This window comes from Triticum urartu, chromosome 2A, assembly GCF_056163025.1.
Source record: "Triticum urartu cultivar PI428250 chromosome 2A, HENAU_Tu73, whole genome shotgun sequence".
Taxonomy (NCBI): Eukaryota; Viridiplantae; Streptophyta; class Magnoliopsida; order Poales; family Poaceae; genus Triticum; species Triticum urartu.
Genome location: NC_141874.1, coordinates 748,398,795 through 748,425,326, shown reverse-complemented (window position 1 = coordinate 748,425,326; position 26,532 = coordinate 748,398,795). Strand labels below are relative to the sequence as shown.

The 26,532-nt window shown below is 46.3% G+C and overlaps 1 protein-coding gene across 1 annotated transcript; it reads right to left on the bottom strand.

Moving 5' to 3' along the window:
• Positions 1 to 19,503: 19,503 nt before the first annotated feature.
• Positions 19,504 to 21,595, bottom strand: LOC125538376 (disease resistance protein Pik-2-like). Its single transcript, XM_087545417.1, has one exon. The coding sequence runs from the start codon at positions 21,318 to 21,320 to the stop codon at positions 19,599 to 19,601; it is 1,722 nt and encodes a 573-aa protein (XP_087401543.1). The 5' UTR covers positions 21,321 to 21,595; the 3' UTR covers positions 19,504 to 19,598.
• Between the last annotated feature and the right edge of the window lie 4,937 nt (positions 21,596 to 26,532).

Here is a 26,532-nt window from a genome sequence, read left to right as displayed (position 1 = left end):
AGGAAAATGAATATTGTTGAATTAGTTTTGAACTAGGCAAGGAAGGATTTTTACATATTTGATGAAGATATGACCCAAAGAATTTATGAGATTTTTTTGGGAATTTTGGGAATGATAGAAATATAGGTTGCTTCACAACCTAGGGCAAAAACTGCCACATGGACATGACACATAGGCAAAACTGATGAGATGGCGCCTAGTCATCACAACTCACCACAATCTACAAGGTTATGACCATCTATATTGGTCATTAACAACTAGAAATAAGGTAGCGGACTAGCACTGTTTGCTTTGTGACCATTTCATGTAAGGAAATTACGACCTTTCTGACCAAAATGGTCGCAATGGTTTAGGGTTTGAAGCCTCCTGAACAGCTTTTGACCAATTGGTCTAAAATGGTCATAAATTTATGACCAATTCTTTGAGGGTCACTGACAGAAGGTCATAAGTTGACATATTTCTTGTAGTGAAAAAACACAGAAATTATGAGATTAATTGTGGTAATCAATTACGTGAAGAACAAAAGAAAAACTTACTAGCTAGTTGTTCTGAGGCTCGACCCTGGAGCAAGAAAAACTGCTCATGTGTAGTCACTCAGGATGCGTCCTCCGGAAATAAAAGCATACTCAAAAGACTCTGTGAACACCGAAGTAAATGCATTTAGAAAACAGTAGTAGCGGTACATATATAATGTGATACTGGGTTAAACAGAAGTATATAACAAAGAATGGAGCGGCTTCCAGATAAACACGTAATATATGAGAGATTTAATATTTTCTTATGAAGCGAGAGGCACCAGAAATTTTGAGACATAAATATAAAATCATCCTAGTAGATCAACTTCAGTACTGACCGCTACTGCTACTGCTTCTGCAATTCAAGCTATTCAGATAGTTCAAGCTAGCTTGTTGTGGAATTTAGTTGGGCATGGCACTGCAATGCAAAGAGTTCAGGTTAGTTGCAATCCAAGATAGGCAAACAGAGCTTTAGAAATTCATCAGAAAGTATGTAGAGACTAGAGGACATGAAGTAATGTAAGCAGAATGAAGTGAGCAAGTTAAATGTGTCTAGCAAACTGGGCATATTTAGTTTCAGAGGATTCCAATCAGTCAGTTCTACCGCTTAATTTCTATGTATGACTTGAAATGTAAATTATGACCTACATGATTTCCTTGTCTTTTAACCACTTATTTCCTTGGAGACTCAACCATTTCCTTTTGATTTAGAATATTTTCTCTTCGGATAGTTCTAGTGATAATTTATTTTACATTTTGAGTACATGAACAGAAGAAAATATTACTTCTTATACTAACCATTTTTGTGCTAGATCTGCAATTATGAACTTAGTGACATAAACTCTGTAGCCTACCAGTTACTGTTAATTTTCAACACTTGTAATATTCCTCTTGTATCTCCTGTTATCTAGTACACATATGTGGAGTTTCTAGTGTTCTAGAATTATGTTTGCCACGGAAGCACATCAGTATCATGATTCATGCCATTCTGGTATAAGATGAACTAAACCTTATTCATCAACTCAACAAATGAAAATACTACATCCTATTTGTACAGATTATGTGTTCTATTATCCTAATGAAACAAGACCTCATTGATGTGTTCGTGTTCCTACTCGAACCTCGAACCTGCAGACCATCTAGAGAATATGCTAATTGGAGAACAAAGGGGAGAACTTGGAGCTTTTATGCTAATTGGAAGAGGGGGTTTACCTTATTGTAGATTGTTACAAATTCTTCTCTGACGTTGCAATCATCTAGTCCTCTTGGATCTTGATCTTGGGGATTCATGTCAGCCTCTTCCAGCGGACCTTGCCGGCGATGGGAATGGTCGGATAGGGGGATGGATTGGTGATGGGAAGAATTGTTGGGGGCCATGGTCGAGGTAAACAACGGCACTGGGCTGAGCACGGTGGAGGTAGGCGGGGTGGACATGGGGGAGGTGGAGAGCGGCGCCATGGCAGCCACGGAGGAGGTGGACAGAGGCGCTAGGCCGGTCATGGCGCACGTGGACGGCGGTGCTAGGCCGGCCATGGCGGAGGTGGACGGCGGCGACGTGGCCATGGCGGAGCCATGCGGTGGCGATCCCTAATCCCCGCGGCGGCGTGGCCGGCTAGGTAGATACGTGGGTTCAATGTGGGCACCGCAGGCTATCGTGTGACGGATTTACCCTCGAAAAAATCAACTGGTCCCACTAAAATTTTGTAACGGTGGGTAATTTCCTGTAATTTTAGTTTTGTAGCTCCGTGTTACTCCTATTTCCCCACCGTCAGATCAGGGTGGATGGACGGCTCATAAAATCGCCAATCACCATAACGGTTGTAATATATATATATATACCTAAAACTCATTTTCTAAATATTCCAACCAATAATACATAATTTTAAATATAAGGGAAAAACACAAGTGGAAATAACATGGAATTGGGTGAAAATATAAGTTGATTGATCATTTTTTTTCGAAATGTAAGCTGATCAATTTCTTTTTGTTCACACACTTGATGGAATAAAATATCAATATGATAGTGAAATACGTGAAAATAAGTGCATACTTTTTGTGTGGATTAGATATACAAAATCGTACTAGTTTTTTGTGTGCGTGGGCAGATGCTAGTTCAGTAGTGCTAAAATTGAGACGTACGCGCGCGGAGTTCGTTGGACGCGCCGTATCTTGCCCGCCAATTTTTTCTCATTTTCACGCGAGCTCACGCAAATTGGTTGTATGCGTGCATCCCTCCCCGACGCGAACTTTTCCCCCGAATCCCAACCCCGTGCCGAGAGCACCGCTAAAATACCACCAAACCCGCAGCGGCGCAACTCATCCATCGCCAGGCCGCCCGTGCCCTCCTCAAGCCGTCACCGTTGCTGGCAGACGCCGCCGCCGCTGCAGACGCAGGGTGCCGCCGGCACTGCTGCAGATCTTGTTCCCGCGGCAGCTGCTTCAGAGGCAGCCGTCGCCGTTGCTGGCAGACGCCGCCGCTGCTGCCGACGCAGGGTGCCGCCGGCACTGCTGCAGACCTTGCTCCCACGGCAGCCGCCTCAGAAGAAGCCGTCGCGTCGCTGGCGGACGCCGCAGCCGCTGCAGAAGCAGGGTGCCGCTGCCGCTGCTGCAGGCCTTGCTCCCGCGGCAGCCGCCGCCGTCGTGTACCTTACAGATCTGCCACCCTCAACATCATCAGACGCAGGCGGGGGCCTCCGCCGCTGCAGACACAGTCGCTTCTGCCGCTGCGGTCCTCAACCGACCCTGCCGTCCTCGACCGAGACGTCCTGCAACCTGCCACGTCCGCATACGAGCTTCAACTTCAGAACCAATGCTCGATTAGGTGAGCTCGCATGGCCTTCTTTCCTCATGTTTCTATATGCGTCTGATCCATGCAGTTTAGGGATCAATTATAAATTGTCTATCTATCTCGTGATTAAACAAAGATGAAGATTTGTCCTTTGCATTAGTTAATTATAAGGAGAAGTAAACCTATTGGTACATATAAAAATAGGCTAATTTGCTAGCATGTGTACAGTACTCTGAACTGGTAATTTTCTTAACATTTTTTTTTGTAAAAACCATTGCTTTAACCTTGTCTAATGTAACAAAATGAAGTTTGTTGGTCCTTTGACGTCTGTACTGTGCTGCCAACTATTCTACCAGGTCTCTAGAAGAATAGCATAGTTGGATGTACAGTGGGTGAAATGAACAACGGAAATATTCTGAAGAGTGGGTGCGCAACATAACAACTTTTCTTGACCATGTTATTCAGATTATGCCTAATGCAGACCGGTTTGGTGTGAGCTGACCATGTTTCTGGCTGTTTCCCTGTGTTGAACTTAAAGTTGTATCTCGGGCACTTATTTTTTCTCTAGTTGTTTTTTGACCCGATGCACATTTTTCTACTGCTATATATACATTTGCCAACTTAGAAATGTGTAATTTTATTTATTTGTTTTTCTGAACCTTACTAATGCATTTTATTTCAATTTACAGGAGGACTTTTTGTGTTGATTAATTGGTAGCAAATGGTTGTTACCAGGAGCAACCATGACAGTTAGCTGTTAGGCCGTGCACTTGGCGATGGTTGTGATTTGTTGTCCTAGTGACTTATATATCATGCACAGTCAATGTATTCGAGGTTACTAATTGGACAATCCAGGTTACTAATTGAAAAATCGTATGTAGATGACATTTTGTGAGGTCTACGTACTGAGTTGAGCTAGATGCCATCTTTTGTAAAGTCTGGTAATATTGTGTCACTAGTAGAAAAAGGGTCAAACGTGAAGCACATTAGTGCCGGTTTGAATTTGAGCCGGCACTAATTGTACTATTAGTGCCGGTTCGAACGGCTATGCATTAATGCCGGTTCGTGTTGAACCTTTAGTACCGGTTCGTGCCACGAACCGGTACTAAAGGGGTGATGGCAGGCTGGCGTCAGGCCGGGGCCCCACGATCACCTTTCACTGGTAGAAAAAGGGCCTATAGTCCCGCTTCGTAAGGGCCTTTAGTCCCGGTTCCTGAACCGGGACTAAAGTGTCGGTACTAATGCCCCGATCCTTTAGTCCCGGTTCAATCCAGAACCGGGACTGATGGGCCTCCACGTGGGCAGTGCGCAGAGCCCAGGCAGGAGACCCTTTGGTCCCGGTTGGTGGCACCAACCGGGACCAATAGGCATCCACGCGTCAGCATTTCTGTGGCTGGGGTTTTAGTTTTTTTTGAGGGGGGGGATTGGGGGTTTTGGGGGGTTAATTTAGGTGTTTCATATATTGTGTTAGCTAGCTATAATTAATAGAGAGAAGTGTCCTCTCTTATGTCCGTGCTTGGTTGACGCTACGTACTATACATACGTATAGAGAGGACTAGACACGCTGGCTAGCTAGTAAGCAAACGAAGGAAACAGAAGATCGTCATGAACATATATGCATACAGAGAGAAGTGATATCGACCACCTCTCCTTCTCCAAGAGATTGGTCGAACAACAAGTTCTCGTATATCTATCTGACACTACCGGCTACATATATACAATAATTATCTCTTACAAAAATAATCATACGGACTCAGGGTCCACATAGAATTCTCCGTTTTCATGGATCACGTGGTCAAGAAAGAATGCCGCCAATTCCTCTTGAATTGCTCGCATGCGAGCTGGTTCTAGGAGTTCATCCTGCTTCTGAAACATCTAATTTAAAGAAGGGGGTCAATACATATATATATATATATATATGAATGAATGAAACTCAACACAAATGATGGTAATAAAATAAAATTGTGAATGTTGTTATTTACGTACTTCATATTGTTCTTCAGTGTAGCCCCGCTCACAGGTCGTGTGGCGGATGGACTCGCAAACATAATATCCACAGAAATCATTTCCTTGTTCCTGCCACAACCACTATACAAGAAATAGAGGTTAATCAAACTGATATACAAGAATGCCAAATGGTATTGATGAAACTAGCGCTTGAATGACTAGTAGATGCGCTTAAAATGCTACTATAGTACTTACTTTCGGGTATCTAAATTGCAGCTCCTTCGGCAGTCACGGAGCTTTTCTGGTGAATTTTCTCCAAACCCTGCCGGACAAAGAAAACAATTACTTGATACATCAGGAAATGAACAAAGTTGCTGATATGGTGGATAATGATCGATTTAGCTTACTTCTCGAGTATTTTAGTCATGTCTGCATAGTCCTGGGGATCTTTTCGTCTTGAGTCTAAGACGGTTACTAGTCCCTGCTCAAGCTTAATCTGTAGGAGAATATAGTGGAAGCTGCACACGCATGCATAACTCATCAATTACATTACTATAACCTTGACTAATATATAAGGGAAACCGAATACGCACAAGACAGTAACACTCACTTGAAGTTGTAAGGAAAGAGTATTATATCTTTGTTTTGATTTATTACAAACGATCGTAGCAAGTTGGCCTCGGTAGCTGCGGCATGAAATTTAACCTGAGTTGCATCTATGAGATATGTGTTAATGAACCCAATATCACCGACTTGTCTTTTCTTCAATTCGGTGATCTTCAATCTGCATAATATAGTGAGGATGATTATAAATACATGCAATGAAAGAGCTAAGCTATATAGAGAAACTTAATGACAGAAGTAGTACTACTTACGGACAGTAGCAGGTGACCGTTGTTTTATCGAGGGCCAATTGATTGAAAAACTGATAGAACTCCTCAAATGGAACAGGCAACAGATCAATTCCAACAAGGTCATGCTCCTTTTTAACTTTCACATACAAAGTACTCCTCCCCCCAGAGTCTCTGCAGATTTTCAAGTACCAATCATGCAATCTTCGCATCATCGTTGATAGAGATCTTTCATCTTTGACGAGAGGCTTCCCGTACTAGTATCTTTGTATCTGCATGTCCATGGGTTCATAATGTACTTCGTCGGGAAGGTAATCTGCAAGATTGCTATAACCGGGCACCATCCTCGGATCATTAGCGACGTTGTGGCTAGGCACCTTGAGCGGGGGGCACGATTGATTCGCTTGTTCGCCGAGCTGGGCAATTTGTTTCCCAGCTCGTCGTTCTTTCAGCCTTTGATCACTGACAGTACTTCCCGACCGCTCCGCTTCGGCAAATTCCTTTCCAATAATGCGCTCATAGTTTCCTTTCGGCGGAGACTTCGGTGGTTTTGTCAGGGCAGCCAGAGTGCGCTTTGCTTTCACCGCATCTACCTTCTCCTCCGGAGGTGGATGTCTCTTTGCTTTCAACCCTTCAAAGAAGTCCTTCACTTTGATCCGCACGATCTCGGCGTTCTCCTCCGGGGTCCTCTCATATGGTAACTTCTCTGGAGTCTTCAGAGAAGGACCGAATCTGTATGTCCTCCCGCCTCTGGTTGTACTGCTAGACGCCAACCGAGCAGACGGAGCGGTTGTCTTCTTTACTTACTTAAGAGGCGGAGGAGAAGGACTACGACGCGCCGGAGTAGCTGGAGTGGCGGCAGGTCTCTTCCGCCCTTGCTGACGAGGCGGAGAAGGAGGAGGCTGGCAGCTCGGGCGCGTCGGCGCAGGCGGAGAAGGAGGCGGAGTGCCGCCACGCGCCGAAGAAGGAGCCGGCCGAGGGCCCTGATCGTCACTCGCCGGAGGAGGAGGCGGTGGAGGAGGCGGAGTGCCCTGACTCGCCGGAGGAGGAGGAGGAGGCGGAGGCGTCCAGTTCGGAAGGTTGATGAGCTCCTTCCGCCATAGGCATGGAGTCTTCAGAGCAGACTCCAGCCGAGTCTCCCCTTCACCGGTAGGGTGGTCAAGCTGGAGGTCCTCAAATCCCTCCGTTATCTCATCCACCATCGCCCTAACATATCCTTTTGGAATCGGCCGGCAGTGAAAAGTTGCGCCGGGTTCAGTAGGATAAACAGAGCCAACAGCCGCCTTGACCTTCAAATTCATCCATTGCGTCATAAGGTGGCAATTTTGAGACTCCGTGATAGCATCCACGGGATAGCTGGCAGGAGCCGTCAAGGCATGCTCCGGCTGAAGCAGCTCGGTGGAAGCCACGCTGCTTCTGCGCTGAGATGACGGGGTAGCTTCGGGGTTGGCTTCGGCAGTACGTTTGCTGCGATTTGCTTCTCGTTCCTCTATCGCGTCTACCCTTGCTTGCAGCGTCTGCATTTGGGTCTGCTGCACTTTTTCCTCCTCTCATGGGATTTGTAACCGCCTGTGTCCGGAAACCCAACCTTCCACGGAATGGAGCCTGGCATGCCTCGTGTCCGTCCAGGGTGCTCAGGATTCCCGAGGGCCATTGTGAGCTCGTCGTTCTCTCTGTCTGGAAAGAACGTCCCTTCCTGCGCTGCTTCGATATACTGCTTAAGCTTACTGACTGGTATGTCCATTTGATCGTTCGTCCAAATGCACTTCCCTGTTACAGGGTCCAAGGTTCCGCCAGCCCCGAAGAACCAAGTCCGGCAACGGTCTGGCCAGTTAATTGTCTCTGGTTCGATCCCTTTATGTAACAGATCATTCTCAGTCTTGGACCACTTAGGCCGGGCTACGAGGTAGCCACCTGACCCCGTGTGATGGTGAAGCGTCTTCTTCGCAGCATTTTGCTTGTTTGTCGCCGACATCTTCTTACTCTTTTCCGATGTCTTGTGGGCCACAAATGCGGGCCAGTGATCTCTGATCTTCTCATATCTGCCCTTAAATTCTGGTGTCTCATTATTTTCGACAAACTTATTCAGCTCTTTCTTCCACGTCCTGAATAGTTCTGCCATCCTCTTCAGAGCAAAAAACTTGATTAATTTCTATTTAACTGGGTTTTCTGGATTATCCTCTGGCGGTAGGGTGAAATTTGACTTCAACTCAGTCCAAAGATCATTTTTCTGCATATCATTGACATAAGACACCTCAGGGTCTTCTGTAGCCGGCTTAAACCATTGCTGGATGCTTATCGGGATCTTGTCCCTAACCAGAACCCCGCACTGAGCAACAAATGCGCTCTTTGTCCGGAGGGGTTCAATAGGTTGGCCGTCGGGCGCGATTGCTATGATCTCAAACTTTTCATCCAAGCTCAGCTTTTTCTTCGGGCCTCGTCTCTTTACCGAAGTTGTGCTTGATTCGGAGGGCTAGAAAAAAGAACAAAGACTTAATTAATATGTGTACATACCAAAACAATGAATGCATCAATCAGCTAGTCAGCATAGGCTTAACTAATATATATACCTGGCCGGACTCGGTTCGGTGACCGCAGCCGTCATCACGGTTTCCTTCTTGCACCGGCATTGGGTCAGCGGAGCCGTCCTCATGTTCTTCTTCTTGCACCGGCATTAGGTCACCGTAGCCAGCTTGTTCACCCTCTCCTTCCAGACCATCGGTTTCATTGAGAAACAACGAGATGGCATCACTTCCTTCTGCGATTATGTCCCTCAACAACGCTTCTTTTGTTGCTTCGTCTAGGGCGGTGTCCATAGTTTCTACAAATATTTACAACATGGCAATTATTATTCAAACATGACAGATGGATATATTAGTGCCAAACGTAGAACTAGCTACCTAATCATAGTAAGCTATCGGGAGGGGGTATATATCGACAACGACGACACTACATCTATGTCCCTCGACGACCCTCGTTCCCGATAAAAAAAGAGGAAGAAGAAGAAAAAAAAGAGGAGAAGAAAGAATAGAGGAGAAGAACTCCTCTATTCTTTCTTCTCCTCTTTTTTTCTTCTTCTTCCTCTTCTTTTTTTATCCTCTTCTTCCTCTCATGTTCGAGAGGATCGCCGAGGGGTCGGGAGGTTGCCTAGTGTAAAAGGATTCAACAAAACCATGTCTTCATCATTAGGCGAAACTAACATGTGCATGATGGTACGAAGCTCTTCAAAGTTGTTCTGGAACGGAGTCCCAGATAGGATAATTCGCTTTTTGGTACAAAGTTCAGAAAGAGCCTTCCGAATATCGCTATTTGGAAGGCCTTTGCTGAATTCGTACCAAAAGGCGGATTATTCTATCCGGGACTCCATTCCAGAACAACTTTGCAGAACTTCGTACCAACATGCCCTGGTTACTTCCGGCTAATGATGAAGGCATGGATTTCTTCAATACTTTGACACTAGGAAACCTCTCTCGACCCCTCGGCGATCCTCGACCCCTCAAACCCTCGACGACCCTGGAACCCTCGACCCCTAGACGACCCTCTTCTTCCTCTCATGTTCGAGAGGATCGCCAAGGGGTCGGGAGGTTGCCTAGTGTCAAAGGATTCAACACAACCATGTCTTCAACATTACGCGAAAGTAACATGTGCATGATGGTACGAAGCTCTTCAAAGTTGTTCTGGAACGGAGTCCCAGATAGGATAATTCGCTTTTTGGTACAAAGTTCAGAAAGAGCCTTCTGAATATCGCTATTTGGAAGGCCTTTGCTGAATTCGTACCAAAAGGCGGATTATTCTATCCGGGACTCCATTCCAGAACAACTTTGCAGAACTTCGTACCAACATGCCCTGGTTACTTCCGGCTAATGATGAAGGCATGGATTTCTTCAATACTTTGACACTAGGAAACCTCTCCCGACCCCTCGGCGATCCTCGACCCCTCGAACCCTCGACGACCCTGAAACCCTCGACCCTTGACCCCTTAACGACCCTCGACCCTCAACCCTAGTTCCCGACCCTCGACCAATAAAGGAGAAGAAGAAAGGAATAGCTAGAGGAGAAGATCGAAGAAAAAAAAGAAGAAAAAGAAGAGGAGAAGAAGAAAGGAATAGTGGAGAAGAAGAGAAAATAGAATATTCTATTTTCTCTTCTTCTCCACTGTTCCTTTCTTCTTCTCCTCTTCTTTTTCTTCTTTTTTCTTCTTCTTATTTATTTCTCCTCTTCTTTCCTCTCCTCTTCTTCTTTCTTTCCTCTTCTTATTTTCTTCTTTCCTATCCTTCTTTTTCTAAAATTGTAACTTTTGCATATATAAAACTTTTCTAAAATTGTAACTTTCTATATAAAACTTTCCTATCGGGAGGGGGAGAAGATCGAAGAAAAAAAAGAAGAAAAAAAGAGGAGAAGAAGAAAAAAAAATTCTATTTTTTCTTCTTCTCCTCTATTCCTTTCTTCTTCTCCTCTTCCTTCTGTTCCTCTCCTCTTCTTCTCCTTTTTCCTCTTCTTTTTTTCTCCTCTTCTTCCCGACCCTCGCCCCCTCGAACACTTGGCGACCCTCGACCCTCTACCCTAGCTAGTTCCCGACCCTCGCCCCCTCGATCCCTCGAACACTCGGCAACCCTCGACCCTCTACCCTAGTTAGTTCCCAACCCTCGCCCCCACGAACCCTCGAACCCTCGGCGACCCCCTCCCCCCATCATGTCGAAGTTATCGGGGAGGGGGTATATCGACCCCCCTCATGTCGAAGTTATCTGGTACACACATATACATACATACACATATACACTACACACATGCATACATACACATACATACACATACATATACATATCTGCATGCACACACATATACACTGCACACACATACACATACATACACATATACACTACACACATGCATACACATATACACACTACACACATATACACTGCACACACATACACAGGCGGGCGGCGGCGCGACAAGCGGAGCACGGCCATGCGGCGCGGCAAGCGGAGCGCGGCCATGCGGCGGCGTCGAGGCAGAACACGACGGACGGCGGCGGCGAACCAGCGGCGGCGCGGCAAGCAGAGCACGGTCAGGCGCCGTCGTCGGGGCAGAGCACGGCGGGCAGCGGCGTTGGGGCGCGGCAAGAGAGCACGGCTGGCGGCGGTGGCAGGGCGCGGCGGGGGGGAGAGGAGGAGAGGAGGGGAGCGGCACGGCGGCTCATAGTGGGAGCGGGCCGGGAAGGCGTCGGGGTAGGGCTCGGCGGCGGCGAGGACGGCAAAGTGGAGCAGCCTGACGGCGTCGGGGCAGGGCTCGGCGGTGGCGGAGGCGACGATGAGGGGCAGGGCTCGGCGGCGGCGACGACGCGAGAGGGGCAGCCTGGCGGCATCGACGATGAGGAATGGGAGCAGTTGGCGGAAATTTCCCAAGTGTTGTATATATAGCCAGAGCAATGGTCCCGGTTCGTGGCACGAACCGTGACCAATGCCCCCCTTTGGTCCCGGTTGGTGCCACGCACCGGGACCAAAGGCCAATGTTCAGCAGCCCAAAGGGCGGGAAGCGGCGGCCTTTGGTCCCGGTTGGTGGCACCAACCGGGACTAAAGGGGGGCATTGGTCCTGGTTCGTGGCACCAACCGTGACCAATGCCCCCTTTAGTCCCGGTTGGTGCCACCAACCGGGACCAAAGGTCTGTGCTGTCCCGAACCCAAAAGTTTAGTCCCACATCGCTAGCTGAAGGGCGTCGACACCTGTTTATAAGCGCTGGTGTGCCTCCCCATTCGAGCTCCTCTCTAATGCAGGCTTTCGGGCCTAAACTTGCTACTGCCTGTGGGCCTATTGGGCCTTCTGCGGGCCTGAATCCTGGCCCATGTAGGGTTTCTAGTCGTATTCAGGCCGTGGAGGCCCAGTAGGTGGCATTTTTTTTTGGTTTTTTCTTTTTTATTTCTACATTTTTTTGGTTTTTTATTTTTTTATTTCTACTTAAAACTAAATACTTACAGTTTTTTAGTGATTTCTTTTTGCTTTTAGGTCACAAAAATTATAAAATTTCTGTTAGTGCCATTAGTTTTAAATTTTGAATAGTTTAAATTTGAATTTTTAAAAATTTGTGTGAATCACTAGTTTATGAATAACTTTACTATAAAAATAGAATTTTTTTTCTATTTATTTTTTATTTATACTTACAACTAAATACTTATAGTTTTTTAGTGATTTCTTTTTGATTTTAGGTCACAAAAATTATAAACTTTGTGTTAGTGCCATTAGTTTTAAAATTTTGAATAGTTTAAATTTGAATTTTTTAAAATTTGTGTGAATCACTAGTTTATGAATAACTTTACTATAAAAATAGATTTTTTTTTCTTTTTTGCTATTTATTTTTTATTTATACTTACAATTAAATACTTATAGTTTGATTTTAGGTCACAAAAATTATATTCTTTTTGCTATTGAAGAATATTATAGTTTTATTTTAGTTGATCATAACATAATATTTTAATTGATTGTTTTTATTTTCATAAAAGATTTGTAGTTCATTCTGTTTGCTATTAATTCATTCTTTAAGCTAAATGACTCTGAAATTGGAAAGCATTTAAAAATGAACTCTGAAAAGGTTGAAAGTTGGCATGGTATCATCATTTCACCCACATAGCATGTTCCAAAAAGTAGAGAGGGTTACGACAAAACTTGATGCACTTCGTGTACAAAATGGACAATCACTTTCGAAGTATCAAAGTTTCGAACCATAAGACATGAAAGCATTTCAAATGAACTCTAAAAAAGTTGAAAGTTGGGATGGTATCATAATTTCACCCACATAGCATGTGCATGTACAAAACGGACAATGGTAGCATGTTCATCTGTTACAAATTTGGCATGGTATCATCATAATAGTTGCGGGAGAAAGTCTTCACTTTTTCTTCGCTTGTGTCATTTGCTTATTGCGCCGTAACCATGGATAATCTTCATTGTTTATCAGGATGCTTGGGTCAGCCTTGACATTGAAGGGAGGAATTTCATGAAACTTTTCATAATCTTCAGACATGTCCGTCTTGCCGTCCACTCCCAGGATGTCCCTTTTTCCTGAAAGAACTATGTGGCGCTTTGGCTCATCGTATGATGTATTCGCTTCCTTATCTTTTCTTTTTCTAGGTTTGGTAGAAATGTCCTTCACATAGATAACCTGTGCCACATCATTGGCTAGGACGAACGATTCGTCAGTGTACCCAAGATTCTTTAGATCCACTGTTGTCATTCCGTACTGTGGGTCTACCTGTACCCCGCCGCCTAACAGATTGACCCATTTGCACTTAAACAAAGGGACCTTAAAATCAGGTCCATAGTCAAGTTCCCATATGTCCACTATGTAACCATAATATGTATCCTTTCCGCTCTCGATTGCTGCATCAAAGCGGACACCGCTGTTTTGGTTGGTGCTCTTTTGATCTTGGGCGATCGTGTAAAATGTATTCCCATTTATCTTGTATCCTTTGTAAGTCAATACAGTCAAAGATGGTCCCCTGGACAACAAGTACAACTCATCACAAACAGTGTTGTCACCTCTGAGACGTGTTTCCAACCAACTGCTGAAAGTCCTGATGTGTTCACATGAATCCAGTCGTCGCACTGCTCCGGGTGTTTGGAGCGCAGACTGTTCTTGTGTTCATCGACATACGGGGTCACCAAGGTAGAGTTCTGTAGAACTGTGTAGTGTGCTTGAGACCAAGAATATCTGTCCCTGCATATTATTGAGTCTCTTCCAAGAGTGCCTTTTCCAGTCAGTCTCCCCTCATACCGCGATTTAGGGAGACCTATCTTGTTAAGGCCAGGAATGAAGTCAACACAAAACCCGATAACATCCTCTGTTTGATGGCCCATGGAGATGCTTCCTTCTGGCCTAGCGCGGTTACGGACATATTTCTTTAGAACTCCCATGAACCTCTCAAAGGGGAACATATTGTGTAGAAATACGGGCCCCAGGATGACAATCTCGTCGACTAGATGAACTAGGACGTGCGTCATGATATTGAAGAAGGATGGTGGGAACACCACCTCGAAACTGACAAGACATTGCGCCACATCACTCCTTAGCCTTGGTATGATTTCTGGATCGATCACCTTCTGAGAGATTGCATTGAGGAATGCACATAGCTTCATAATGGCTAATCGAACGTTTTCCGGTAGAAGCCCCCTCAATGCAACCGGAAGCAGTTGCGTCATAATCACGTGGCAGTCATGAGACTTTAGGTTCTGAAACTTTTTCTCTGGCATATTTAGTATTCCCTTTATATTCGACGAGAAGCCAGTCGTGACCTTCATACTGAGCAAGCATTCAAAGAAGATTTCTTTATCTTCTTTCGTAAGAGCGTAGCTGGCAGGACCTTTATACTGCTTCGGAGGCATGTCGTCTTTTTCGTGCAAACGTTGCAGGTCCTCCCGTGCCTCAGGTGTATCTTTTGTCTTCCCATACACGCCCAAGAAGCCTAGCAGGTTCACGTAAAGGTTCTTCATCACGTGCATCACGTCGATTGAGGAGCGGACCTCTAGGTCTTTCTAGTAGGGTAGGTCCCAAAATATAGATTTCTTCTTCCACATGGGTGCGTGTCCCTCAGCGTCATTCGGAAAAGCTAGTCCACCGGGACCCTTTCCAAAGATTACGTAGTGTAAATCATTGACCATAGCAAGCACGTGATCACCGGTGCGCATGGCGGGCTTCTTCCGGTGATCTGCCTCGCCTTTGAAATGCTTGCCTTTCTTTCGACATTGATGGTTGCTCGGAAGAAATCGACGATGGCCCAGGTACACATTCTTCCTGCATTTGTCCAGGTATATACTTTCAGTGTCATCTAAACAGTACGTGCATGCGTGGTATCCTTTGTTTGTCTGTCCTGAAAGGTTACTGAGAGCGGGCCAATCGTTGATGGTCACGAACAACAACGCCTTAAGGTTAAATTCCTCCTGTCTGTGCTCATCTCACGTACGTACACCGTTTCCATTCCACAGCTGTAAAAGTTCTTCAACTAATGGCCTTAGGTACACATCAATTTCGTTGCCGGGTTGCTTAGGGCCTTGGATGAGAACTGGCATCATAATGAACTTCCGCTTCATGCACATCCAAGGAGGAAGGTTATACATACATAGAGTCACGGGCCAGGTGCTGTGATTGCTGCTCTGCTCCCCGAAAGGATTAATGCCATCCGCGCTTAAAGCAAACCATACATTCCTTGGGTCCTTTGCAAACTCATCCCAGTACTTTCTCTCGATTTTTCTCCACTGCGACCCGTCAGCGGGTGCTCTCAACTTCCCATCTTTCTTTCGGTTCTCACTGTGCCATCGCATCAACTTGGCATGCTCTTCGTTTCTGAACAGACGTTTCAACCGTGGTATTATAGGAGCATACCACATCACCTTCGCAGGAACCCTCTTCCTGAGGGGCTCCCCGTCAACATCACCAGGGTCATCTCGTCTGATCTTATACCGCAACGCACCGCATACCGGGCATGCATTCAGATCCTTGTATGCACCGCGGTAGAGGATGCAGTCATTAGGGCATGCATGTATCTTCTCCACCTCCAATCCTAGAGGGCATACGACCTTCTTTGCTGCGTATGTACTGTTAGGCAATTCGTTATCCTTTGGAAGCTTCTTCTTCAATATTTTCAGTAGCTTCTCAAATCCTTTATCAGCCACAGCATTCTCTGCCTTCCACTGCAGCAATTCCAGTACGGTACCGAGCTTTGTGTTGCCATCTTCGCAATTGGGGTATAACCCTTTTTTGTGATCCTCTAACATGCGATCGAACTTCAGCTTCTCCTTTTGACTAATGCATTGCGTCCTTGCATCGACAATGACCCGACGGAGATCATCATCATCGGGCACATCGTCTGGTTCCTCTTGATCTTCAACAGCTTCACCCGTGGCAGCATCATTGGGCACATCGTCTGGTTCCTCTTGATCTTCACCAGCTCCCCCCGTTGCAGCATCACCGTATTCAGGGGGCACATAGTTGTCATCGTACTCTTCTTCTTCGCCGTCTTCCATCATAACCCCTATTTCTCCGTGTCTCGTCCAAACATTATAGTGTGGCATGAAACCCTCGTAAAGCAGGTGGGAGTGAAGGATTTTTCGGTTAGAGTAAGACCTCGTATTCCCACATTCAGTGCATGGACAACACATAAAACCATTCTGCTTGTTTGCCTCATCCGCATCGAGAAACTCATGCACGCCCTTAATGTACTCGCGGGTGTGTCTGTCACCGCACATCCATTGCCGGTTCATCTGCGTGCATTATATATAATTAAGTGTCCAAATTAATAGAAGTTCATCATCACATTAAAACCAAAGTGCATACATAGTTCTCATCTAACAACATATAGCTCTCCAGAGCATCTAATTAATTAAACCATACATTGAAACTATGTAAAACATTACAATGCGAAAACAAATGCGATCATAATCGCAACCAAGGTAACAATTGATCCAACGGCATAATGATACCAAGCCTCGGTATGAATGGCATATTTTCTAATCTTTCTAATCTTCAAGCGCATTGCATCCATCTTGATCTTGTGATCATCGACGACATCCGCAACATGCAACTCCAATATCATCTTCTCCTCCTCATTTTTTTTATTTTTTCCTTCAACAAATTGTTTTCTTCTTCAACTAAATTTAACCTCTCGACAATAGGGTCGGTTGGCATTTCCGATTCACATACATCCTAGATAAATAAAATCTATGTCACGTTGGTCGGCATAATTTTCATAAACAATAAATGAACCAATAGTTATAAAGATAATATACATACCACATCCGAATCATAGACAGGACGAGGGCTGACGGGGGCGGATACCAAAACCATCGCACTATATAAGATGCAATAATAAATGTAAGAAAATGATACAAGTATCTATCTAAACATACAAGTAAGAATATTTTTCCTTTCAGAAAGAAGATAAGAACAAGAGGCTCACCACGGTGGTGTCGGTGATGAGATCGGCGCGGGTGATCGACGGCGGTGAAGACGGGGACGGGGCGTGACGGACCGCTAAATCTAGACAAATCTCAAGGAAAATGGAGCTTGGAGATCGAGCTTCGAGAGGAGAAAGCTTAAGTAGTGTGGCTCGGGCATTCCATCGAACACCTCATGTGCATAGGAGGTGAGCTAGAGCACTACAAAGCCCTCTCCCCCTCGGCCAGAAAAAACAGAGCACTGTGCTCTGCTCTTGCGCGAGGGGGTATATATAGGCACCTCATTGGTCCCGGTTGGTGGCATGAACCGGGACTAAAGGGGAGCCTTTGGTCCCGATTCAAGCCACCAACCGGGACCAATGGTGGTGGGCCAGGAGCGAGGCCCATTGGTCCCGGTTCGTCCCACCAACCGGGACCAAAAGGTCCAGACGAACCGGGACCAATGGCCCACGTGGCCCGGCCGGCCCCCTGGGCTCACGAACCGGGACCAATGACCACATTGGTCCCGGTTCTAGACTGAACCGGGACTAATGGGGTGACCCGGCCTGGACCAAAGCCCTGTTTTCTACTAGTGTTTAGTACCGGTTCGTGTCACAAACCAGTACTAAAGGACCAACCTTTAGTACCGGTTTGTGCCACGAACCGGTACTAAAGGGGTCTGACCTATAGTACCGGTTTGTGACACAAACCGGCATTATAGGGCAATTTTCAAACTCTACCCCCCACCCCCGTGTGTCGCCATTTCAGTTCTGAAAAAATCAAAAGAAAATGATAAAAACTTCAAAAAAAATAAAATTCTTCGAGAGGTAGTTATATTACTACATCTACTAGTTAGGAAAATTTGAAAACTTAAATTTGGACATGTTTTGCAAAAAGTGTAGGGAAAATGTAAAACGGCTATAACTTTTGCATACGATGTCGGAAAAAAACGTATAATATATCAAAAAATTCAGCACGAAAATCCGCATCCGATGGAGACAGCCCACGGCCTGTTTGGAATTTTTTAGAATCCTCAGATTCCAAAAGAAAAAAAAGATATGGTCAAATTTCAGTTTTTTTAAAAAAATTGTTAAATCTGGTCAAACTACTTATTCAAGAAGTATTAATGTTACTACATAATTATTCAAGAATATTAGTGTTACTAAATAATTATTTCAATTTTGGTCAAATCTGGTCAAACTATGGTCAAACTTATTCAAGAAATATTAGCGTTACTAAATAATTACTGTTTTTTTAGAATAATAGTTTCAAACTCAAACGGTGAAATGTGTGACTTCATGCTCAAGCTAAACTCCTGAGGGTTAATAGGATTAACATCTTACTATTGTCAGGAAAACAACAAGTGCAGACTTGAAAACGAAGGAGAATAGAACCTGAAAGTTAAGCGTGCTCGGGCTGGAGTAGTGAGAGGGATGGGTGACCGGTCGGGAAGTTAAATGATTTGGAATAAGTGATCCACACTTGAGCAGTTAAGAGAGGTGATTAGAGACTAAATCATCAAATAATTCAGAAAAATTAAAAATCGAAAAAAATCAAATTTTTTTTCCAAAATTTTCAAAAAAAATTCAAAATAAAACCTTTAGTACCGGTTGGTAACACCAACCGGTACTAAAGGTCCCTCATAGCAGGGCGTGAGCTCACGCCACGTGGTGGCACTTTAGCGCCGGTTCGTGCCGAACCGGTACTAAAGGGGGGGGGGGGCTTTAGTGATCACACTTTAATGCCGGTTTCATAACCGGCACTAAAGGCCCTTACAAACCGGTTTTAAAGCTCCGTTTTCTACTAGTGTGTGCTCTAATGGATGTTGTCATGTGTAATGATGGTTGAAATATATAATTTACGAGCTTTTGTGTCTTCAACCTTTTGGAGGTATTATGTACATTTGTCATTAGTAGTTACATTTGTGCAAATCAAATATTAAGTTGTGTAATTCGTTGCAATACTTATAAATATTAATTTCATAAGGTTCGTAAACCCAAGGGCTGGATGGACTAATGGTTGCTGAGTCTTTCCCTAAGGAGTGGAACTAACCCAAAGAATATCTACTTTACAAGTCAGCAGCCATGCCACCTATCCCTTGTTTCCCTAGGGTACAAAGCCCAAGGGAAACTAAACAATGCCTAGGGTATCCCTTCGAAACTCAAGGAAAACCAAGATTTCCCCACCACTTGACCCCTAGGGCGATTTCCCTAGGGTATACACTAGGGGAACAACTTTTCCTAGTGTTTTTGCCCTTTTGCTTAGGGTATCTAGCCCTAGGGCTATTTGCATATTCTAGTAGTGACATTTGCTGGAAATGTAGAGCAGCATCCAAGACAATAACAGAGTCTTAACTGCTGCAAACGCAGGCTTTATTATACAATAAAATTCTTGTTTATAATAAACACAAGTCTTGAAAGGTAGGTATAGCAACCAGTTGGCAACGACACAACTTACAGGAAAGAAGTAAACAGATTTGAAGAAAGAACCAAACTAGAAACATCACTTGTGAAACAGATAATGAACCAAATCAACCTCCTGTAAGCAAGCGGATTGGCGAAACAGAGTGATCACTCGTATTTCACTACAACCTTGATCTGATCGGATTTTGGGCGGCTCATATTCACTGCCTTTACTTGCTCCACTCCACGGTCAAATGCAGGGTTGTGTCTCGTACCGGTGAGCTTCACCTCTTTAAGGTTTGTCAAATGCTCGATGCCAACAACTGTTTTATCCTCTCTCTCCCAAAATTGCAGTATAAGTCTCTCGAGCTTTACCATTGATTTTTCCTGAAATTGGACAGCTTCCATATTGTCTCCATTGAAGTCCACGGACAGTTCCTTGAGTGCCGGAAAGGTGTGGGCAGTTCGCGCAACCAGCTCTCTATCGCCGTAGCAGTACACCTCCAAGTGCATGCGCTCCAGATTTCGCAGCTTACATACTGGTTCGAATAGTTGGTCACCAGTTAAGAATGTCCAGGCAATGAAAAGATCAACGACATTATTCAGTGACCCGATCCAGTCAGGTAATTTGCTGATGCCGGCGCCGATCCTAAGATACTGGAGGAGCCGCGGCGGCGACTTGACGTCATGAAGAAAGTTCATTGCATTCTTGTCATAACTCGTGCTGCGAATATTGAGCCACCGGAGGGAAAACATCTTGCTCAAGGACTCGGCAAGCTTTTGGTTAACTTCCTGAACAAGGGGACTGCTCATGTCAGTCATGTCCACGACAATACCCAACTCTCTCAACTGTTGTAGGCCACCGATCTCTTGGGCAGCATTAACATCACATTTGAGAACTAGTTTATTCACCGTCCGTAGTGCCTTCATCCTACCCTGTCCCCGGCGTGCAATCCAACCATTATTGTTACCATGGTTGGAGATCTGCAGGTGTTCAAGTTTCTGCAACTTCGACACAGTTTTTGGCAGATCTTTAAGGTGCGTCTCACGTGCATCAAGCATCTCTAGATTTTCTAGTTCACCAACTTCTTCAGGCATCTCACTTATAGCTGTACCTTTCAAGTTCAAGAACCTTAGAAGGTACATCCGGCAGATATATCTCAGATGCTCTATTTTAATGCCCGTGCAGTATTCCAAGTCAAGTACCCTGAGCAGGGTGAACTTGCCTAGACGATCAAGCACCTTCATGTGATCTTCGGGGTCAAACATGCTCAGCGATCGGACTTGCTCCATTTTCACCCCCTCGATGTCATTCTTCCTACTATGCCCTGCCTCAGTTTTGTTGGATGGAGAGTCTTCGGTTGCCTCTTCTCCGCCATGGATGGATAGGCGGCGAATCCTATCATATGACATCCCTTTGTACGGACCACCTACTATGCTAACAAAGTTAGACTCTAGGGATTTGGACACCATGACCTCTAGCATCATGTCGTGTACCCGACATGTCTCAACCCTCCCATCATACCAGGTGACAATATCACCGGCCCGATCAATCATACTTCTACTCACCAACTCATTGTAGTAGGCTTCTGCAACCTCCATTAAGGTCAATCCACGGATCTCAACAACCAATCCTTCTGCGATCCATCTCTTCAGGAGACGATCCTTGGGGATGACATAATCCTCTGGGAAAATGCTGAGGTACATCATGCAACCCTTAAGATAATAGTGCAGGTGGTTAAAGCTGAGAATAACTATTTGTCTCATCCCCTCAAGGGTAGGGTGGCTCTCCATGTGAGAGCCAATCGACTTGCGAACTCTTTCCCACATATCTTTGCTCTCTGATGATTTATAGCTCGCCAACAGGCTGGCAATGCTAATAATGGCCATTGGAAGGCCACCACATTTTTTTAAAATTTTGTCCACATGCTAATAATGGCATCCTCGCGACCAAATGCTCTACTAAGGAACAACTTTTCGGAATCTTCAGTATTCAGGTGCTTGATACGATAAATGCAGTCTCCATCAACACTAGCATCACTGCAAGCTTCGGCCACAGTCTCTATCCTAGTGGTCACAATGATCCTGCTGCCGTTGTTGTAGTCTGGCAACTTGGATCTGATTGCGTCCCATGTTGCTACTGTCCATACGTCATCGACAACAGTGAGGTACCTGGTTTTATCACAGGATTTCATAGTTAATTAGAATGCGTGGAAACAAAATTGGAATGCGTGAAGAGCAAATTAAATGATATTTTTGTCACAATTTTGCCTTAGTTACCGAAACACAAACGCTTAAGGGCATATAAAAGTGATATCAGTTGTCTCTTCATTTTTGAGACGTAGGATAATAGATGTAGAACTAATTGTATAATTTTATATTGTTTTGATAATTATGCAATATTATCTTTACTGTAGGAATTAAAAAGACTGGAGCAACCAACTATTCTAATGAGGGTTCACTAGATCGACCGCCTTAAGATTTTTAGTTGCAGTTATGAGGAAAACTAGCCAAAGTGAACGCAGCTCCTTGTATACCAATGGTGTTGAAATACCTTAGTATGCACCCTGGGCGAGGATAATCAACAAAAAATGGGCATGTACTGTAGATGCAAGCATCAGCTCATAGATGAACATCAATCGAACTAGACGTGCAACTAACAATAGTTAGCCAACTACTCAGGTTGTATATTAGGTTTGCAGAAGGATTCATGTATGAAGTCTAAACCCTACCCGTTCCGTGTCACCCCGCATGCGACAGGAAGGGAACTGTAGCCGCCGATGGCAGGCCCCCCCTCCGTTTCGTCCTCCTCCCTCGCCTTTACCATTGGGCACGGCCAGGCGAAGCCTGGTCAGCGCTGGTGGCAGTGGGAAGCTCTCATCTCCTGGCGCGGGCCGGGGCAGAGGGGCTAGGGTGTGTGCTTGATGGCAGGCGCATCAGCTCGGTGGCGCGCCAATGCATTTTGCGATGGCGTCATGACAATGTCTTGATGGGTAGCGTGCATGGGTGTATGTTTGGGAGCTAGATGCGGTGGCGGCTCATCCTATCTGGCCCTGCAGATGGGGCAGGGCAGGACGGAGGGGCTGGGGTGCGGTGCTTGATGGCAGGCGCAGCAGCGCGGTGGCGCGCCAACGCATTTTGCGACGGCGTCGTGACAATGTCTTGACGGGCGGCGTGCAGGGGTGCATGTTTGGGAGCTAGATGCGGTGGCGGCTCATCCTGTCTGGCCCTGTAGATGGAACCGGCCGTGGGCGGCCGGCTATGGTGTTTTGGCCCTCTCTCTTTGCTACTCATGGTGTTTAGTTCAACGATTGGTGGCGAGATTGTGGCAGGGGTGCTCTGGGGAGGAAGGCAGGGGGCCTCCTGGCCTTGTCGTTGTGTGAGGTGGCCCTGATCTCTGGTGTGCGTCTTGGCTGGCGGCCGCTGACAGCCATTCCCTGCCTAGATCTTGCCGGCTCGTCCCTGATCTCGTCAAGGGGCTCGTCTCGGGGTGGAGGGAGGGACTTCTGCCCCTCACCAATCGGTGGTGGCTGAGGACCATGGAAACGGTTGTGGGGCGGTCTTGGAGGCCTGGGCGGCGACTTGTGTTGGGGGAGCCGCTGTGCTTGTGGGCAGGGCTCGCAACTTGGGTGCTGGATAGCTGCCATGCTTGTGACATCGGCGTGACGGGTAGTGATCGGCCATCAGTGGTGGGGGTGCTACCGGTCTTCCCACGGCTGCTCGTAACTCGTTTCAGTGGTGGATAGTGCTAGCCGTGGTGAAAACTTTGTGTGACTTTGGCCAAATTGGGGGAAGTGGTGTCTGTGGTACTGCACCCTTCTTGAAGCCACCGTGGCAGCTGCTCTTGGTGCTCCGAGACACCTTGGGTGAAAACCCTGATCCTTTCGATCGGGTCGTGGCGGCACTATGGTGTTGTGACCTCCCCGAAGGCGCCGCATTGGAGTTCTCGTTCCGTCGATGTTCGACTTCATCTCTTCGTGGGGTCGATCACATTTGAGGGCTCCATCGACTTATCGGTGCTTAATTTTCCTATGTTTAGTTTGCTGGGAGTTGCTTGGAGTAGTGTAGTTGTTCTATAGCGCACCTATGTATCCAGCTTTGGGTGTGTGTGGGGTGTGTGTTGTATGCGGTGGGTTGTTTGTTGGTCGTTGCTTTATATATATAGCAGGGCAGAAGTCTTTTTCGTTACATTAGGCTTGTAGAGGTTCTATCTAGTCAAACTCTTAAAACCGGTGAGAGGAGTAAAAGTTTGCTTTTGAGGGGCTAAAACCGGACCTAGCCAATCCCTTATCGGCTCTAGAGGAGTAAAAAAAATTACTCCTCATGTCGGCCGGCCCGTATATTTACTCCTCCGCGGTCGTAGCCACTTCTCAGGATAATTTCAGTTCCCCCTTGCCGGCGCTCTCCCCCGTGCGTCTGCCAGCACAACCCCACATGTCGACTGATACCCAGCAACCTCGCCGACCTCCTGCCGCCAAATTCCGGAGAGATTTCAGCGAGAATCTGACGATATTTTTTGTTGACTTTTCTGCCATCTTCGGCCATGGCACCCTGATTAGCATGCCTCGCTGGCTCGTGCATCGCGTTTCCTACGACACACATCTCGACCTACCATTCGCCTATACTTGTTGGCTGCCAGCATGGACAAGAGGCACCTTCACCGCACCCTCTCCTCACACCTCTCTCATCCCATGCCCCCACCCCTCCACCGCTCGCAATCTCCCTCACAACATCCGCCATGCTAGGCCTTCGCATCACACGAAACGAGTGCCGCACTGCGTTGGGGCCATTTTCCTGTGTGTTTGATTTGTCGCCGGAGTGCAGCCCCTCTGCTGATCAGGATCTTCGCGAGAGCCTTATGGAGATCGCACTATGGCGATAGTTAGATGCCGTGTTGCGCTCGTCGATCAGATTTTTGGTGAGGAGTTGTGCATGTCGTGGAGAAGCTACTCTGGAATTTATGGATAATGATTGGGAGAAGGAAGTGACGTACCCGATGGAGAAGAACATGTGCCGAAGAAGAAGGGCACGTAAATGACATGTTGGGCTGAAGGAAACATGGGCCATATGTCATTGGCCGACATGGGGTGAGTCAGGTGTGGTTGGTGGAATTGAATTCATTGACGTGTCCGATTTTTTGCTTTTTCTTATAAAATGCAACACACACACATAGTTATTTGGTGGATTTGTGTTCATATATTTGTGTTAGTAATCCAACTTTATGATTGTTTTACTATATATGAAAAAAATAAAATTCAAATCGTCTGGAAAATCCAAATTTGTATCATTTTCAATATTGTTTTTCAGAACTCATTTTCAATATTGGTGGGCCCAGATCAGTGGCACAATGGAAGTTATGGCCTCTACAGCGCCCCCCATTACAGCCACAACCATCAACGAGTCTCCTCATCAATATTGGTGGGGCCATATCAAAGTAGAAAAAAATAGAAATTGCGCCCTCAATGGTGGCCCCCACATCGGCCGGTAGGGCCAACCGAGTCTCCTCATCACTGACTTTGATGTGGCGAAGTGGTTGGTCTTAGATGAAAGGAAACACAACAAAGTCGACTACAACGCGACAACAACCGAGGAAGGTTCCGAGTAGGTGCATACTGACAGGGTCATTAATCTAGGGTGCCTAACGTAAAGGAGCCCGACCTCGACCTTGACCAAGGCCTAGAGAGCATCAAGGTACCCCTGGAGGTCCCTCATGGCACTCACCCCGGCCTCCGTCAGCGAGGCCTCGCGCACTTTGCAACCCTCAATGCATGAATGAGTGTCCACAACACAGCCACTAGCGGCCTCCAGTCGCTGCTGCAAGTCAGCTACCGCCTCCTGATTTTCCTTCAACTACAAACAGAGGCCCCCAGTGATAACCTGGTTATCAGGCAGCAACTGGTCGCCGTCTGATTATAACAACTTTTGGTAGGAGCGGGCTTCGGCGCCCTTTGCGTCTGCAGCATCCTGCGTGTGAGTCGCGACCCCACGATCCGCATCTACTTGAGCTTGCAACTGCTGAAGTTGCTTAAAGGTTGCAAACAAGGAACACAACGGGACACTCAAACACAAAACCATTGTCAGCAACAACCAGATCCAGGATTAGATAACTCACAGCAGACATCTGCCGTTGTCCTTTGTAAGCGGGCAACCCACCCTTTCTCCACCACGACCTGCCGTTCGAATTCCTAGACCTGCAGCTCTAGCTTTTCGGCACGGCTCATGGAGACCTATAACAAGCCTCAAGTACATTGATAACCAATCCACTTAAGGCCCGAGGGCTACTGGAAGGGGCAAGGGCTACCTCACCTTTCTTCTGGCCTCCAACGCTCGGCGGAGATTGGAGATGGAGGTCTGCACAAACCGACCGGAGGAACAACCTAGTTGGAGAGCAGCTTCCAGACAATGCAGAGCCGAGAATCCGCCTAAAACAACCCTAAGGGTCATGATCGATTGAACAGGGGTACCTTCTTCCCGTCAAGAGCAGCATCTCCTAGCGACCCTGAAGAATCAAGCGGCCACTTTTCTAATGGAAGCAAGATCGCGGGCGACTGAGGCGCCCGAAGGCTTGTGATCCTCTTTTTGGCTGCAAGCTTCGGTCTCTGCGATGGGATAATAATGGACCCCGTCTCCATGGGACCTATAAGAAGTAACGGCGCCTTGCCGAGGGCCCTGGAAAGGTCAGAAGAAGGCGTCGGGCAACCAGATCTGCTGGCCCCATTGAGCATGACGAGGTCAAAGCACGACGTCAAACGCGCGACCGTATCGATTGGGGAGTTGTCCAACGATCCGTTGGGCCTTTTATTTTTGCCCTCTCTTCCAATGCCATGGCCTCTATAGGCACAACTCCTAGAAAGACATCAGAGCCCGTGTCACACGGAGCCCCGATCGCAGCGGGTCCATAGCTGGCATCTGACATACATCTGTCCTGAATGGTGTACAATGCTGCAGCAGGACCTCTTGGTTGGGGAGGATTGGACACAAGGCCGTCGAAAGCCTACAAAATAAGCATGGTAAGAAAACATATATGGAGCGGATGCAGCATTAGTCTAGCGACGCCTTACCCGTGATCAGGGGATCCGTAGGCTGAAGGGCTCATAGGTGA